This window comes from Gopherus evgoodei, chromosome 3 (genome assembly GCF_007399415.2).
Source record: "Gopherus evgoodei ecotype Sinaloan lineage chromosome 3, rGopEvg1_v1.p, whole genome shotgun sequence".
NCBI classification, from domain to species: Eukaryota; Metazoa; Chordata; order Testudines; family Testudinidae; genus Gopherus; species Gopherus evgoodei.
This window is the reverse complement of record NC_044324.1, coordinates 60,841,981-60,860,891: the sequence shown is the minus strand read 5'-3', so window position 1 is coordinate 60,860,891 and position 18,911 is coordinate 60,841,981. Positions and strand designations below refer to the sequence as shown.

Here is an 18,911-nt window from a genome sequence, read left to right as displayed (position 1 = left end):
GTTGTTGTTGTTGTTTTTAAAGCATGCATGCCCTAGAGGGATTTGTTCAATAGACTTTGAATCCCTGGTAAGCAGCATTTTGTAATAAAATGGTAGCGTATTTTTTTTTCTAAAATGATGGTTTGGTATTTTTTCTATTTTTCATTTTTAAGACCATATTGAAAAGAAAATATTGAACATATTAAGATATTGTTCCTAATAGTTTTTATAACAGGTAACATTGCAAACAACATGTACAAGAAGCACCCAGAAGGATTTTTTTTTTAAATGATCTTCCATTTATTTTCATAATTTTTAATATTTTTATAGACTCCACTTAGTACCAAAAATGAAATTACTATGACGAGGGAGTGAGTCATATGATCTGTGTCAGGGTGACAGAGCTCAATTCCTCTGTCACAATTGTGCCTCATCTTTATCTCAAGAGACAGTTGCTAGGTTATCATAGTTCAGTGTCTGTGCCCATTCAATCTTGATTCTTTCTGCCATTTACAATGGTGTTTCCTTTTAATGATGTAGACACTTACCCGTTAGGAGGACACCACTAGTTCATTTCAAAGAGATCAGTCACCAGCCATCAAATAAATGATTTCTAGTCACTAGCAGCTTGGGGCCAAATCCTGACTGTTTTACACAAGCAGATGTGTCAATATCTCTCTCAGGATCATGCCTCTAGATTGGGATTCAATTGCATTTAGATTAATGATCTAGGCTCTGTATCGCATTATTGCTTCCCTGAGCCATAAAGTCTTTTACAGTCTTATACATTTAAAGTTTTGAATTTCACTCTCAAACTTTTGATGCACCTTAAGAGTTGAATAATTTGTGCATATAACATTTCTGCCAATATGCTTAAAACCAAAAAGCAGCTTTTCAGAGCATAAAAATACATTTCCCCGCAAAAAACAGTAATGTGTGCATTGCAGCTGAACTAGAGCTAAAAGTTAAAGCTGACATATAGCTTGCTGTCTTAGTGAATGGAGTTTTTTCAGTGTGATTGCCTGAACTCACTGCCTCAAAGGGAGGATGAAGGAAGAAATATATGGCAGAACAAGCAAATATCATATTATCTATTTGTGCTTCTAAAACATTTGTTCTCCCTGTATCATATAATTGAGTATACAGAATAGTGCCTTTTGGTTGTTGCTATTGGAAAGTGAATGAGTGGGGGACTTTGGGAACAGAATTGTATAGAGAATGGAAAATAATTCCTAGAAAATGAGGAAAGAGTCAACGCAGAGAGGTTTGAACCAATTAAATGGAAAGAGAATGAAAACTATATGATCCCTCTGAAGATTTCTGTATAAAAGCAAGCAAGCAAGAGGTGCATTTATACACTGTTATAATAGCATGAGCACTGAATCTTTCTCTCCAGTTATGTACCTATCAAATCCTTTTTCCCTCACTTGGGGTCCATGTCTTTTTTATCTCCAACTTTGAGAACAAACTGCATGTGTTGGGTATACTTGTGTTTACAGAGTTTTCTTTCTTTCTTTTTTCTTTCTTTTTTCTTTAATATGACTCTTTGTATTATTAGCGTAAAATGTGAAAAGGGTTGATCATTCTGACTTCTAATTCACGAAACCTGGAAAATAGATAATGGGTGGCTCAGAATTATCTGCTCAGAAAATACAAATTGCTTTTGTAACGTGAGCATATGGCAGGAATCCATTTTAAATGTACAGGTTAAATTACACCAAAAGGATACCAGAACAAACAGAAAAAAATCAAGCAATTGTAAACAGATGCCTCCATAAAATAGTAGAATTGGAAATGTGCAAGGGTATACACGTAAAGATTTGTTTATTATTTTGCACATTTTGTTTTTATGCATGTTCAGGAAACCTATACTTTTGTTATAATAACACTTTGGAAAAACCTGATGCTAGAAGGAATGAACAGGTGTGCTTATTTACATTAAACAATTTTTCATAGGCCCACAGACATGAAATGATTCTTATCTATAGTTAATTCCTCATCAGTATGTTGAGTTTTACCCAAGTATTGGATGGCACCACTAAATCTTTGATGGGATGTGAACTGAGAACAAACATTAAGAAAAATGTACATTTTTTTTACAGTTTACACTGTGCATGCCCCAATATAGAGAAATGGCTAAAGAGTTTCCATTCTTGCCATTTCATATTTTTTTTATTCTAATTTTGCAAGTGCTCTAAAAACCAAACAGTTATTCAGGTTGCTTTAAAATGTTGTGTGCCTCATGGTGCTACATGTAATATTACTGATCCAAATTTGGTGTCATTTGACTAAGTAGTTCCGGAGTTACAGGCGCTCCCAAAATGTTGTCCTCCTGTTGCCTTGTTGTACTGTTGAACAGAGAGTAACTAATGACTGGATGAACCACAGACTTCTTGATGGCTGTGAACTCACCCTTCAATTAAGCTAACTAAAGATAAGTTGTTGACAAGCCCCCACCTAAGACAAAAGGAGTTTTGAACTGAGTGGCTTGCAGTTATGCAATTTGTGAGTCATGGGTAGTAATTTCATATTGGAGGGAATGTAATCAAAGTATTTGTGAGGAAAAATTAGACATGGATGCTTCCTGAGAGGGGAGAGCGATATTAGGGGGCAGAGGAATAGGGAGGAGAGGGGCTGGGGGTTGCAGCAAGGGGAAGAGGTTAATGGAAGGGGGTAAATGGGGATGGAGGTCTCATGGTGCTATATGTAATATTACTGATCCAAATTTGGTGTCATTTGAGTAAGTAGTTCCGGAGCTACCCTAAGCTACTGTACTTCTAGCTCTGCCTGTGCACCCCAAAGTTCTGCCTCTGTACCCGAACCTCCCCCTACTCCCCAGCTCTGACAGTGCACTCCAGTTATTTTGTACCCCCAGCTTCACCAGTATAACCTAACCCCTTGCACACCAGCCCTGCAACTTCCAGCACTGCCAGTGAACCTCAACCATCCTGCAGCCCCAGAGTTTTTCCATTTTGACCTTTAATAGATAGAACTCTATGGGTGGCAGTGAATAGGTTGTGAAAGGAGGCAAAGAGCTCAACTGCTAGAACAGGGCCTCATCCTCCCTGATTGAACTGACCTCATTATCTCTAGCTTGCCTGCATATATATACCTGCCCCTGGAAATTTCCACCACATGCATCTGACAAAGTGGGTATTCGCCCACGAAAGCTCATGCTCCAAAACGTCTGTTAGTCTATAAGGTGCCACAGGATTCTTTGCTGCTTTTACAGATCCAGACTAACACGGCTACCCCTCTGATAAAGGAAATACTCTTTATTCCTTTTCATAATACAAGAACTAGCAGTCACCAAATGATATTAATAGGCAACAGGTTTAAAACAAACAAAAGGATAAGTCCATCCATGGCTATTAGCCAGGATGGGCAAGAATAGGGTCCTTACTCTCTGTTTGCCATGAGCTGGGAATGGGTGACTTGGGATGGATCACTAGATTACCTGTTCTGTTCATTCTCTCTGAAGCACCTGGCATTGGCCACTGTTGGAAGACAGGATACTGGGCTAAATTGACCTTTGGTCTGACCCATTATGGCTTTTCTTATGCTTTTATGCATTTGCAAATTGTGGCTGTATATTTGTTAAAATCAATACTTCTAAGTTTCATTTTTCCTAATTTCTCTATTTTCCCCTAATTTCCCTAATTGTCCACCCTTCTGCTAATAGCTGATAATGGCTGATATCTCTAATTCTATTTTTTCTTTGGTACTTTAGTTCTAAAACTCTTCTTACCTTACTTATCAACTGATGCTATAAAACACAGTCAACATTTCTTCTTGCCTTTAGGCCATGAAGGAACTGTGCCTATAGTGACCTACTGACAATTTCTTGCAATACTCTTTAGCCTAGTTTGCAAAATAAGCTGTCTTGGTCAGTAAGACAGGAAAGTCTTCATAACTGATCTATAAGCATGTAAGAGAATCTGTTGAATCATCAGAGAACCATTGGGAAACCATTTCTTATGGATGAATTTTTTAACCATTCACCTTCATTATTTATTTTTCCCTTCAGATCTTGAGCATTTTTCTTGAAATCTAGGCTATCATTTCCTTTATGAAGTGTATTCTGTGTGACTCAACCTTCATCTGGAGGAGAGGAGAGGATAGTTCAGTGCCCTTGTTTATATTATCTTTAACTTCTTTCCTCAGATTACATGCAGTGGTGCAAATTAGTGACAACTGTACTTATGGAAGGTTGGTTTGTTGGGGTTTTACAGGTCCTGCCACTAATTGCAGTATGGTTGGAAAACACTTTTAATTCTAATCCCAGCTCTCCAGTACCTTGTTTTGTGATCTTGCGTAAGTCACCTTATACTGCTGCTTTATCTTCACCATTCATAACACGAGGATAATAATACTTAACTACCATATAGGAGTCCTGTGGATACTCATTTTTTAATGTATGTACAGTTCTATGACCATGTAAAATGCTAAATGAGGACTAAGTATTATTGTTAAATGGACTGAGATCATCAAGTAATTTAATGTTTGCCATTAGTTGGAAACAGCTATTATTCATTACTTTCCTGGACTATGTTCTGTCACAGACTGTTTCAAATGTTTCAGTTCTTAGAAATTGCTGAGAACTTGTTGGGACTCTTCTCTCCGGTCTTCTCTTTATCCAATACATCATCAACTCTTGTTTCAAACTTTCTTCTTACATCTTTAATTAAGTTACCTTTTATCTAAAGACTCATTCGTGGTCTGCACTGGCGGCAGTGTACAGCCATTTTCATCCAGGGAGAGCTCTGGGAGCATTCCTTATTTATCTCCAGTGTGCAATGGACAGATGCTTGTTATTACATTTTTTTTTCACTGACTGCAGCATAATACTGCATGTGAGGCCAGCTCAGCTGGCTGGTGTGAGGAATGCAGAGGAAGGAGAGCATGTTACTTTATCTGCTCCACACTGGACCTTTAAATGTGTATACCACTATATAAGACGGAACAGTGACTTCCACAGAATTCATGGGGCATGCCTGACCCCTCTGGGGGGTTCAAGAGAGGGTACTGGTGAGTGCAGTATAAAAACATAGTTAAGGAAGTGTCTTGCTTCTTCACTCCAGCTGTGCACACCTATAGCAGCTTGGTACAATAAGGCCCTAAATATTTGGGGATAGTGTGTAAAAATCCCTTACGAATGTTTGAAGAGGAAATAGGCAGGTATATTTCAAATCTCTGCTGCAATACATACTTGATTTTAGTTAGGAATCCATTTACTTAATGTAAATTGCAGTTCTATTTGATCATTGCATTCAAATATAAATAATCTAGCTCAGAATTTCCATCCCATGCTGCATGATCCCCATGGAGGTTGCCAGGGGATCATGAGTGAGCAAAATGAATTGTGTCCTTCTCCTCCCCTCTCAGCTTAGAGGAACAACAATGTCTGGCCACGGAGGGAAGGGGCAGTGCTCAGTCTGAGTCAAACTATCCTCTGTCCCTACAGACACCCCATTAAGCCATCTACCGAACATTTCTCCCAAGTTTTGGAAGCATGAGTCTCAGTTGCCACTTTCTGCCAGCAGGAACTGAATAGTCCCTAAGTTGGGAAGCCAGAAGACCTGCAATGAGACCCCCCACCACCACCTGACTCAGCTCTTTCATGTCCTGCCTGGGTTCTTGTTCCGTTGACTTCTGTCTGAAGGGTCTGAGAGTGTGTGTGTTGGGGGGAGAGAGGCAGCAATCTGGTGAGGCAGGAAGGAGTGGCTCGGGAGGAACTCCAGCCACTTGCTCAGCTGCAGCTTATATTTCTTCTCTCACTTTCTTCCCCCTCTCACACTAGAGAACAGGTGTCGGGCTCTTCCCTTATATGAGGGAAGAAGGGCACAGGGAGAAACTTAGAGTGAGATGGGTACCAGGAGGCATCTTGAGGAGGTGAAGCTGTGGCATGTGGAGGATAAATCCTGGGGTAGGGGAGCTGGGAAGGGAAAAACAGGTAGAAGAGGGCCTTGGGTGCAATAGTGAGAGGGAGACACAGAGTAAGGGGACTTGTGGAGGGACACTAAGTGGGGAGCTGGAGAGGCGACACTAGAGGGGCACTTGAGGGGATAGCTGGGAGAGAGAAAAGAGGATTGGGTGCTTGAGAGGCCCAGAGACAATGTCAGAGATATGTGGGATCTTAGTGGAGAAGAATGGTATGAGGAGTGAAAGTTTCTGGGGAACCTGGGGAGAGAACAGAGGAACACATGAGAAGAGATGGATGACTGAGTCTTTTATCAGAGGGTAGCCGTGTTAGTCTGGATCTGTAAAAGCGACAAAGAATCCTGTGGCACCTTATAGACTAACAGACGTTTTGGAGCATGAGCTTTCATGGGTGAATACATTGCATCTGAGGAAGTGGGTATTCACCCACGAAAGCTCATGCTCCAAAACGTCTGTTAGTCTATAAGGTGCCACAGGATTCTTTGAGTCTTTTAGGAAATAGAAGAGGAGAGAATTCAAGGTTTAAGGGAGGAAAAGAGGGAAGGAAGAGAGTATGTGAGGACTGAGAGGAGCATGACTGAGAGATATATGCAAATCTACTTTTCTGGTGTCTTGTAATTTCTATTGGTGTGTGATGGGGAGGGTCCCCAAATACTTAATGCCTGTGAAAGGGGTTCACATTTACAAAAAATGCAAACAGAGGTCTATCCCATTCTCATTAATCATTGGAGGGGTAGCCATGTTAGTCTGTAAAAAGCAACAAAGAGTCCTGTGGAACCTTATAGACTAACAGATGTATTGGAGCATAAGGTTAGTCTATAAGGTGCAACAGGACTCTTTGTTGCTTTTTACATTCTCATTAATGCTTCAAACAGCATTTAAAGTACATAGAAAATGTGCATACACTGAAAAGAAGCCTTCTCTTGTCTATCTTGAGACAGTGCAGCAGCTCTAACTTGCAGAGGGGGAAATTAATAACTCAGTACTGCAGCGCCACAACCTGCTGGTTGGCTTTGTTGAGTGCACTGGAGAATACAAACCCTTGTTTGTTATGTGCACAGTGAGTCTAATAGGCTGACTTAATCTTCACTGAATGTCATGCCATTTTCCATCAAGATCCTACCAAACAAAGAAGCAAGTGAATGATGGGCATAAGATAGCTAAGAGTTTAATTCAGATATTCAGTTCTTTCCATTGGCATGTAAAGCAAGAAACAGACTTGACACTGGCTTTTTATGCTTCTGAATTTAACATTTTGTTCTGTAGAAACAGCTGTAACTATGGCAAAGACAAATACTTTGGCTGATTGATAGTTTCTGCAAACTTGGCACAGAATACACAAGGCTAAACAGTCCCATTTTTTCTGTTTATCTACTGTCAAACAACTGAAAGCAAAACTGCTTATTCAGAAATGCTTGGTTTGGTCAGTTCTAACTGGCTTCATTACAGTATTTGTCAAGATCTGGCATTTTCTTTCCTGGTTAAAACTTTTCCAACTGCGACTAGCGGAGTTGACTTAGGATGCACTCACTGTTAAAGGCTTTTCCAGTCAAAAGAAAGCCACTGAAAAATTCTAGAATTATGAAAAGACAGTAGTACCTTATGGACAGATGGAAAGATGATGTTACAAAAACTCTGCCACACAGAACCAGTGAATAGCTGTTAGATAAGATTGTTACAGTTATTTATAATATAAAATGCAGACGAGTATCTAGTGAAGACTCTCTCTCCTACAGTATTGCTCCTTTGTACACTTCTGGCAGTGCAAAGGCGATGAAAAAACAAGCTTGTTTTCCTGGCATGGCAGAGTTGCTGGTTGACATAGAACCAGCTCCTACATTATTCCTCTCTAGGCCTGACAGTTGCTGTACTTCATTGATCCCCATTTGACATAATATTCCCTTGGGGCCAGAGCCAGCCAACATAGTTTACAACAACCCTGAGGCTTCCTTAAAATTCACCAGGGGCCAGGCAGATGCAGTGCCTTTTTGTGCCTCAGTTCCTTCTCACCTCAGCTGCACCCAGTACATAATGGCCACAGCTGAGGATTTAGGCCCAATCTCCTAATAAAACCTGTGGAAGTAAAATACTCTTATTTTGTGGGTCTTTTTAGTTATGGATGGGGCATAGATAAGATATAACATATGGATTTATTTGATGGTGAAATCTTATAATGTGATGCCTAAAAAGAAAAACGTTTACGTCAGCAACTGCAAAATAGCTCATAAATCATAGGACAAGCCAATCATTTGTAATGCTACAATATAAAAATCCATCATGAGTGACCTAAAGATAAATATTTTTAGTAGGGACTGATGGCTTTACAGATCTAACAAGGAGAGTTAAACTATTTGCTAAACATCTAACAGGAACCTATTGCTCCAAATTACAGTAGAGGATTGGTTATCTGCATGGTTATCAAACATATAATGCACAAGTAATATAAAGAGATTTTGTGTGGTGTTCAACAATTGATTAGGCAAATTTGTGAACAATTTACTCCTAATATTCAGTGTTTATTTTGAGGGTTATCTTTGTTATTCTTGTCCAATAGATGCCAATCTTGTTGTACTTATCATGGTATGTTACAGCTAAAACTGCCCTTCCATCCCCTCAAAGATCATACACTATAAGGCCCTACCCAGTAAATCCTTATTGCTGATGTCTGTGGGAATTTCTCAATGCTCTTTAATAGAACCCATATGAATTCAGATTTAATGGAAAAAACAGACACCTAGCAAATGGAGTATCAGAATACAAAATCAGAAAATTTCTCAAAATTCCAAATGAAAATGCGTAATTAATTTATATTAACTCTGTGGCATAGGACCACTTGTAACTCTTGTTTGGTAAACCACATCCGTGGCCTATACAACATCATTATCCAGTTTTATTGTTCTTTCTATTTGATGCAGTATTTGTTAGTAAAAAGAAAAAAATTCTTTGGATTAGAAATGTCTTGTCAGGCTATCCTTGCATGATTTGTGTAGTTGGTATCATCAACAGTTTTCAAATCAATAAGGACACCATAACACATTAATCTACTGATTCTGGGTAAAGTATTTTCTTTTCTTTTAGAAAATTAAGTATATTTGGCTGAAAAACATAACTGAAAGTCTGAATAAAACAAATTATGCTGGAAAGTAGTTTTGTGTGACAAGTAAAGTCTGTTAATCAAGCAAAGCTTTATTAATTATTTTATTGAGTCATGCAACACATTATATCTACTGTACTCTGTGCAAATTTCATTTCCCTGACTGAATAACTTTGAGTCAATGTCACAGCTTGGAGAAGTATTCAAATATCCAGGCTCTCAAGGTTTTCCCCCCACTTTGAACTTTAGGGTACAAAAAGTGAGGATCTGCATGAACACTGTTAAGCTTAATTACTAGCTTAAATCTAGTACGCTGCCACCAGCCAGAATTTAGTGTCTGGCACACTTTCTGTTCCCCCAAAATCTTCCCTGGGGAACACAGACCCAAACCCCTTGGGTCTTAACACAAGGAGAAATTAACCATCCCACTCCTTTTCCCCTCCAGACTTTCCCCTCCCTGGGTTGCCTTGAGAGGCTTCACACCGATCCAAACTCCTTGGATCTTAAAACAAAGAGGAATTAACCGTCCCCGCTTCTTTCCCCCCACCAATCCCTGGTGAGTTTAGACTCAATCCCTTGGATTCTAAAACAAGGAAAAATCAATCAGGTTCTTAAAAAGAAAGCTTTTAATTAAAGAAAGAAAAAAAGTAAAAGTTATCTCTGTAAAATCAGGATGGAAAATGCTTTACAGGGTATTCAAATTCATATAGACCAGAGGGACTCCCCCCCAGCCTTAGATTCAAAGTTACAGCAAACAGAGGTAAAAATCCTTCCAGCTAAAAGACACATTTACAAGTTAAGAAAACAAACATAAGGCTAATCCACCTTGCCTTGCTATTATTTACAATTTTGAAACATGAAAGACTGATTCAGAAAGATTGAAAAGCCTGGGTGTATGTCTGGTCCCTCTTAGCCCCAAGAGCGAACAACGAACAACACAAAAAGCACAAACAAAGACTTCCCTCCACCAAGATTTGAAAGTATCTTGTCCCCTTATTGGTCCTCTGGTCAAGTGTCAGCTAGGTTTACTGAGCTTCTTAACCCTTTACAGGTAAAAGAGACATTAACCCTTAACTATCTGTTTATGACACAGGCACTATCCAATCCACTGGATAGTTTCCAGGCAGGCAAAATGTGGAAAAATGCTGCTCCCGTTGAAGGCAGTGTTTCCATTGGTACAATGGAAATAGAACTGGCCCCCCAAATTGTGATGTTTGTTTAAATCTCCAAGACACTTTGCTCCTATCTGCACATTGTAAAGGAGTTTAGAAGAGTGTTTACATCATGAAAATGGAGGCACAAGGATCATAGGAATGTGTGACAGAATGTTGAATGATGGATCTTGAGCCAACACTCTGGTCACTGTTAGAACAAATTAGGTTCCTCCTGAGTTGCACAATGGTCAGGGTTCACCTGATTACTAGGCATAACTGGGTTAGGAAGTTAATTAACAGGTACATGGCGTATATAAGTATATTAACAGGTACATGGCGTATATAAGGAGCACAGGAAGGAAAGTGCTTGAGAAGGAAGAGGCAGACAGAGAAAAGGCAAATGAGAGAAGGCAAGGAGAACCTTCTTCACCACTTACTTTGTCTAAAAGTATTCTGAAATGCCAACTAGTTCATCGCCCCTGCAACACACATTTTCTCTCTGTATCTCTTTCTCTCTCACACTGTAATTCCAAATATGTGATGTTGAATTTTTGCATCCTAATAATGCCTGGAATATTTTTTTTGGTGGCTGACTGGTCTAAAGCAGGGAGAAGCTTGCATTCAATAGATGTTGAACATTGTTGTTGATCAGCTGTTTTCTTAGTATGCCACTGTTGTCAATATTAACTACAACAACGGGCTTATATTCCTCCAAGAAACATATGTACATTTTTTTCCCTTGCCAATTGACTGACACTGACATATTTTCCATGAAGATTGTACTAACAGAGCCATTTGTGTAAAATCTGTTATTGGCAATGCAGAGGCCGAAACAAGTATTTCACCTCACTGTGAAAACAAAAGAGTTAGTAAGTTTAAAGTTGTGAATGTTTATAAATGAAGCCTGGAACATACCACCTCTAACAACACTTCAACACCCAACCATTTATAGTGGGGGCTTCAGTGGCTACCACACCCCATAGGGCTGCAGAGAAATCTGGAAAAAAATGGATTGGGCTTCTATAAATAATCTGTGTCTCTTGCATGACCCTAAGCAGCAACTCACCTAATTCTCTGACAGTGGAGCACGGCTAATTTCTTGACTTCAGTTGAGTCACCTTATCAAGGAGCCTATCATTATCAGCTTCTTCTGAAGTTCTTCTTACACAGCAAGCACTGCCCCATTCTTACTCAGATAAGAGCAATAATCACTGTTCCGAGATTGTGGTGGAATTACAGAGAAGCAGACTGTTAAAATTATTCAGATGAGTGTGTAATGTGTGTTCCACATAATACTTCCATATAAAATGCTTACACTCACTTCTCAAAATCACCTTTCAAAACAGTCACTAAATCCATCCCACATGGCTACCAAAAGATTTACATACTCTTCTTGGATGAGGAATATGCAGAACTTTGGAAGAGTCTGGTGACCCAAAGGGAGCAAACCACTTCATTGACAGCCACAATACTCATTGAAGAGAACACTGGGAAGAAGTTACATCAAATATGGACATGACAAAATCTAGCAGGAAAGCCTGGTCACTCATAATGAAGCTTAAAGCAGCACAGAAAACTTCACACAGAAGTCAGTGTGAAGTGTCCCTTAACAGCATCATCACAAAACTAATATTGCAAAAGTCAACAGATTTGAATCCTTTGAGAAGTCAGTAAAGAAGGAATGTGCTGATAAAGACTGGTACTATCTCTGAATGAGAAAGCTATCTTCTAGCCTTTCTTCACTGAGGAAGTGGATACAGCCCTGAGCTGCAAGAAAAGTGGAAAAGTATATGGCTTTGACAAGATTTCTCCGATAATGTGATTCTATCTTGGTAAGAAGATCATGAAGTGGATCTCAAATTTCCTTTCATATATCATCCCTAAGAATAAGGGATGATATATACCAAACCCAGGAAAAAATTATTCCCTTCTATCTAGATATCATACAATATAACTTGTGAGCTGTGCTGATAAACTTTTGGAGCAACTAATTCTGCAAAGATATATGCCCATAGTAGAGCAGTCTCTTGACCAGGCAGGTTTCAGGCGTAATAGTAGCACTTGTGACATAGTTCTTGCTCTTACCACCTGTAAGGAAAATGGTTCTCAATGGAAGAAAAAGACAGCGGCTGTGTTTGTTGACATTGCAACAGCATATGATACTGTCTGGCATACTGGCCTCCTGGTCAAGATGTCATAGATGTTACCGCTATAGTTTGTTATGGCTACAGAAATGATGCTTTGAAACAGGCAATTCCAAGCAATGCTTGGAAATTAACTGAGCATATGGAGGATCCAAGCAAATAGACTCCTGTGGGGAATTTGTTCTTGCCCCATTTTTTTCAACATATTTACTAATGATCTGCTTCCAACAATCTCAAGGACATTCAAGTATGTAGATGTCATCTGTTTAGCTTCAAGAGGCAGAGATTTCAGAAAGATTGAGGACACACTGAACCAAAATATGGCAGCCATCAGTGGCTAATACAAGAAGTGGAGACTTAAGCCCCGTGTATCAGACAACATTGTCATGCTTTCATCTTAATTATGCTAACGCTTCACGAAAACTTAACATTTTCTTGAACAGAGAATTACTGGCACAGGCCCCAAACCAGTATATTTAGAAGTAACTATAATTTGCACACTTACCTATAAGGACCATCTCTCCAAGGTAGCTCAGAAGATTAGGAGTAGCAATTTCCTCTTAAATACGCTTGTGGGCTGAGCTTGGGGAGCTAATGAACAAACACTGCACAGCTTGGTCCCGTTCTCTACTAATCAGTTTGAGAATACTGTGTTCCTGTGTGGTTAAACTCTCCCCATGCAAAGCTAGTTGATATGCAATTGACTGAAATGATGAGAATAATAACAGGGACTATGAGACCAACAAAAACAGAATGGCTCTCAGTACTTTGTAATATCCTGCCTGCTAACCTCAGGCCTTATATTGCGACAAAGAACCTCCTTGTCAAAATCCAGGGGATTTGCTAGTTTTCAAAAACAGATGGGAGGTGCTTCACCACCGACTCACCAGCAGAAGACCAATCTGGACTATGTTACCGACTTTCTCCACAGCAGATGCTGTCATGTTGTAGTGAGCAGAGTGGGAATGAGCTGGTCCTTCTGTAAGAAACTCCTTCATCATTTAGCTTAATGAGAGATTGCTTGACTTTGAACTGCCACACTATCTCTGGTGCAATCTCAACCATTTCAGATGTGGGGTGGTGAAATGTGAAACAAATGACCCTGCTTGTGGACCTGGGAACAGCCCTCTGTGTAGCTGTGGTGTGGTAGAGGACCTCACCCTCCTACCTGAATAGCTGCTTTTCTCATGCTAGTCCAGACTCCATACTGCTGACCCTGAGGGCACTTGAGTTACTAAAACATATGTGATGTCTACATAAGCCTTTCTGAGTCTGACACTTTTGTATTTTTTTACTTATACATCTGTTGTATTCTCCTACTTGACATTTTGTATTTTGAACTTTTTTCCATTTTTATTGTACCACATGTTCATTTGCTAACAAAAACAACAAGATTCTCATAATTGCATTCAGAATGCATAGAAATACATGTACACATTTATACAATAGACAGTCTCTTTGTTTATGCCTTATTTAACAAACCTTCACTAAAATGTACACAGGAAGCCTTTCCTACTGTTTGATTGCAAAAAGTGATTATTGCAAAGCTCTTTTCACCTGTATGTTTTAAATAGTCTTTAAAAAGTTGTGAATAAAAATGTCAGTCTAATTTATGTCCGCTACTTTGATATGAAATGACTTTATTTTTGCACCTTTATAATTTTATTCTATTTATTTATTTTTAAATTGGGATGCGTTTTGCTGTTAAGAGTTCATCTGCTTCCAGGTACAATGTGTGGGGAAATAACGGAATCCATTCATATGAATTTTCCTAAAAGTTTGGAATATAAAGTAAATTTATTTTTATTTTATTTTGTTATTTTGGTGGTAGAAGCCAGTTTCAGCTGATTTATTTTGTCTGTGATTATGAATTAAAATAAGTTAATATAATTTTAAAATTAGTTAAGGCTATGTCTATGCATGAAGTTCAGCAATCTATATAAAACAAAATATAGGAACTATTTTGAGTCTCAGTCTTAAATAGCCTTTCAAGTAAATGAAAGAATATACTTGCTGTGGATCAGCAACAAGTTCTTCTTCATTGTCAAGTATCAGAGGGGTAGCTGTGTTAGTCTGGATCTGTAAAAGCAGCAAAGAATCCTGTGGCACCTTATAGACTAACAGACATTTTGGAGCATGAGCTTCCGTGGGTGAATACCCACTTCGTCAGATGCATGTAGTGGAAATTTCCAGGGGCAGGTATATATATATGCAGGCAAGCTAGAGATAATGAGGTAGTTCAATCAGGGAGGATGAGGCCCCTGTTCTAGCAGTTGAGGTGTGAAAACCAAGGGAGGAGAAACTGGTTTTGTAATTGGCAAGCCATTCACAGTCTTTGTTTAATCCTGAGCTGATGGTGTCAAATTTGCAGATGAACTGAAGCTCAGCAGTTTCTCTTTGAATCTGGTAGTGAAGTTTTTTTGCTGCAGGATGGCCACCTTAAGGTCTTCTATAGTGTGGTCAGGGAGGTTGAAGTGTTCTCCTACAGATTTTTGTATATTGCCATTCCTAATATCTGATTTGTGTCCATTTATCCTTTTCCGTAGTGACTGTCCAGTTTGGCCGATGTACATAGCAGAGGGGCACTGCTGGCATATGATAGCATATATTACATTGGTGGAGGTGCAGGTGAATGAACCGGTGATGGTGTGGCTGATCTAGTTAGGTCCTGTGACGGTGTCGCTGGTGTAGATATATGGACAGAGTTGGCATCGAGGTTTGTTGCACGAATTGGTTTCTGAGCTAGAGTTCAGTGTGCAGTTACTCGTGAGAATATGTTTCAGGTTGGCATGTTGCCTGTGGGCAAGGACTGGCCTGCCACCCAAGGCCTGTGAAAGTGTGGGATCATTGTCCAGGATGGGTTATAGATCCCTGATGATGCGTTGGAGAGGTTTTAGCTGGGGACTGTATTTGATGGCCAGTGGAGTACTGTTGGGTTCTTTCTTGGGTTTGTCTTGCAGTAGGAGGCTTCTGGGAACATGTCTGGCTCTGTTGATCTGTTTCCTTATTTCCTCATGCAGGTATTGTAGTTTTGAGAATGCTTGGTGGAGATTTTGTAGGTGTTGGTCTCTGTCTGAGGGGTTAGAGCAGATGCAGTTGTACCTCAGTGCTTGGCTGTAGACAATGGATCGTGTGATGTGCCCGGGATGGAAGCTGGAGGCATGAAGGTAGGCATAGCGGTCGATAGGTTTTCGGTATGGGGTGGTGGTAATGTGACTATCACTTATTTGCACCGTGGTGTCTAGGAAGTGGACCTCCTGTGTAGATTGGTCCAGGCTGAGGTTGATGGTGGGATGGAAGCTGTTGAAATCGTGGTGGAATTTTTCCAGAGACTCCTTCCCATGGGTCCAGATGATGAAGATGTCATCAATGTAGCGTAGGCAGAGAAGGGGAGTGAGTGGACGAGAGCTGAGGAAGCGTTGTTCCAGGTCGGCCATAAAAATATTGGCTTATTGTGGGGCCATGCAAGTGCCCATAGCGGTGCCACTGATCTGGAGATATATATTGTCATCAAATTTGAAATAGTTGTGTGTGAGGATAAAGGCACAGAGCTCAGTAGCCAGTTGTGCTGTGGCATCATCAGGAATGCTGTTTCTGACAGCTTGTATTCCATCTGTGTGTGGGATGTTCGTGTAGAGAGCCTCTATATCCATGGTGGCTAGGATGGTGTTTTCTGGAAGGTCACCAATGCATTGTAGTTTCCTCAGGAAATCAGTGGTGTCACGGAGATAGCTGGGAGTGCTGGTGGCATAGGGTCTGAGTCCACATATCCAGACAGTCTTCATTGTGTTGTTTCTCCAAATAGGCATAAATGGAAAAATTGTTGTGGCCATTCCATATTTCTTAATGTAGACCTTTGAGGTGGACTCTTCATGCTCTGGAAAGCTTCAGAGTATTTGATTGTGCAAGTCAAAATATTTCAAATGTTTCATTTTTCCATTAAAAGCAGACTTTCCCAAAATTTAAATCTCTAAAGGTCACATTTAAAAAGAAGCTAAATCCACCAGTGCTCACTAATTTTCTTCCAGAAGAAGTCAAGCTATTATCATGGGATACTGTAGCAAAGCAAAAGTATATCAGTTGTCCACAAGTGAAAAGATGGTGTGCAAGAACCTATGAAGGTCCCAGAGAATATCTGCCATACAATGGCTCATGAAAAGGCTGTTCATTGATTTCCAATTTTATCCATCAGAGGGAGAATTCATTTTCACCCTGAAATCTCTAGAACACTGAGGGTCCAATCCAGTGCCCACTGAAATCAGGAGAAGGACTCACATGAACTTCGGGCATTGCACCTTACGGACTCAGGGCCTAACTCTGATCTCACTGGGTCTACAGTGTAATTCCATTTACGTCAGTGAACCTTTTTTCTGTTATTCCTAAGAAAAGTAGGTGTAAAACTCCTGTTATGATTCACTATGCAAAATTAAAAATGCTAGAGAATCTGGGTCATTTTATTGACTATTTCACAGTATAACATATAATAGGGCATTTATCACTCCATTAAGAATATTATCTTCTGCATTAAACTAAAATTCATTGCATAGTGGAAAAGGAGATTAGAAACATAATTCATATATGGTGATTGGAGTCAAAATATGCTTCATTGTAAATAAATTAAATTAAAATTCTTTTCTCTCCCTACTGCAAGTTCAGTATACATTTGATACTCAACTGTTTTACACTCCATTCCATCTCAAATCTCTGTACTCCCAATATTAGATATTTGCTGGAGGGAGAGAGCTCACATAAAAGTACATAAAGGTTATTCTACACCTTATGGACCCATGAGAAATTTCAGGATTACTGGAAATAAATTCATGCTTTTATTGAGCAGATACTAAAAGTTAATCCTGCTTGAGCTAAAACTTTCCGTTCATGATGCCCTTTCACATCTCTTCAGTGTCCCTGGACATGATGAACTATTGGCAGCTATGCTGACAGTTGGAAGGATATTCATAACACATACACCAAAACAACTGAAAATTCCCTCCTTTCTGGAATGGCTGATTGGCAGATAGCTAACCTCTCACAGCTGGCACACTGTAAGGATAATGATTAAAAAGATTAAATCAGAAACTTTCATGGAAGTCCTAAAAAATCTAAAGTCCCAGGAATCCTAGGCATGTGAATCTGTTACAGGTTATATTTAGCGAGCAAGGTGTGTGAAACAAATGCTAAATATAAACAAATGTTCCTTTTTTTTCTCTTCCAGAAGGTTTAGCAAACAGCTATTTACTAATTTTGATTGAAGGGGAATAGTTTTATATAAGAAATCTCAATGACCAATGATTGACTTACTTTTTTCCACAGCAGAGATAGAATGACTACAGTGATGTTTGCATTGTTGTTTTAATGCTGGTCCCAGGATATTAGAGAGACAAGGAGGGAGAGGTAATATCTTCTATTGCTCCAGCTTCTGATGGAAAAGAGAAAAGCTTCCAAGTTATACAGAGCTCTTCTTCCTAAAGGAGAGCTCTGTGTAGCTTGAAATCTTATCTTTTTCACAAGAGACATTGGTCTAATAAAATATATTACCTCACCCCCATTGTCTCTACAATGAGAGAGAGAGAGAGAATTGGGAACTGGGTTATATGTTAGTTGTTCTTTATATACACTTCTCTGTAATCATAAAACATTTTTTTATTATCTTCAGTTTTGCCATTATTATTCGGGTTACTAATTGTTCTGAATAAAAGTGGTATGAATTGATCGAGCTAAACAACTGTTTCTACCCCAACCCAAATCCCTCTTTTCCAGATGTACGTGTACAGCAGGCTGGACAGGGCCACAATGCACTGAAGATATAAATGAATGTGATTCTTACCCATGCTTAAATGGAGCCACCTGCCAGGAGTCTGCTATCCAGGGGCAGTTTATATGTATTTGTCCACCATTTTATACTGGTGACTTTTGCCAGCAGCGCTACAATCCCTGTGACCGACCCTACAATCCATGTATAAACAACTCAACTTGCTTGGCACAGGTTGATGGGAATCCATTGTGTGTTTGTGAAAAAGGTAGGATTTGAGATGGTTTACAAATAATTTCTAATTGTCAGTAGTGGATATTAGGCATCCTGTTGAATCACAAAGAAAATTGCAACTGTATGGTAAATTTAAATACATATTTTGCAAAACAATAATTTATAGACCCTTCCAGCTAAAGATTGTAAAGCACTTTTAAAGCTTTAACAAATTATGCCTCATAACATTTCTGTTAAGTAGGTTGAGATTTATCCTAAAGTGGCCATTTAGACTTCTATTACTTTATTACAATAAATATGTGTTATTTGTACCACATTAATGCTTAGAGTCTCTGTGGAGGATTACAGGCACATTGTGTTTGGTGTGGTACAAAAATAGGCATAGGCATGGTCCTTGCTGTGAAGAACTGACAACTGAAATAGACAAGGCAGACAAACAGAAATAACTGAAAATTGTTAATTGTACAAAAGTTGGGGCCAGCCTGCGTATGGTCCCTGCCTACCAACACACAAGAGAACTGCCCCCATAGAAGTCTGTGTCATACAGGAGCTGCTTACTCTTACTTCTTCCCATGTCAAGGAGTGGGGCTCGAAAGAGGGTGGAGAGAATTGGG

General features: G+C 39.4%; 1 protein-coding gene across 1 annotated transcript in view; it reads left to right on the top strand.

The window, feature by feature from the left end:
- EYS (eyes shut homolog) overlaps nt 1-18,911 on the top strand; it is a 1,559,204-nt gene that overhangs the window by 604,856 nt on the left and 935,437 nt on the right. The window contains 1 exon segment of the mRNA XM_030558318.1: nt 18,072-18,331. Within this exon segment, the coding sequence (XP_030414178.1) occupies nt 18,072-18,331 (260 nt within the window).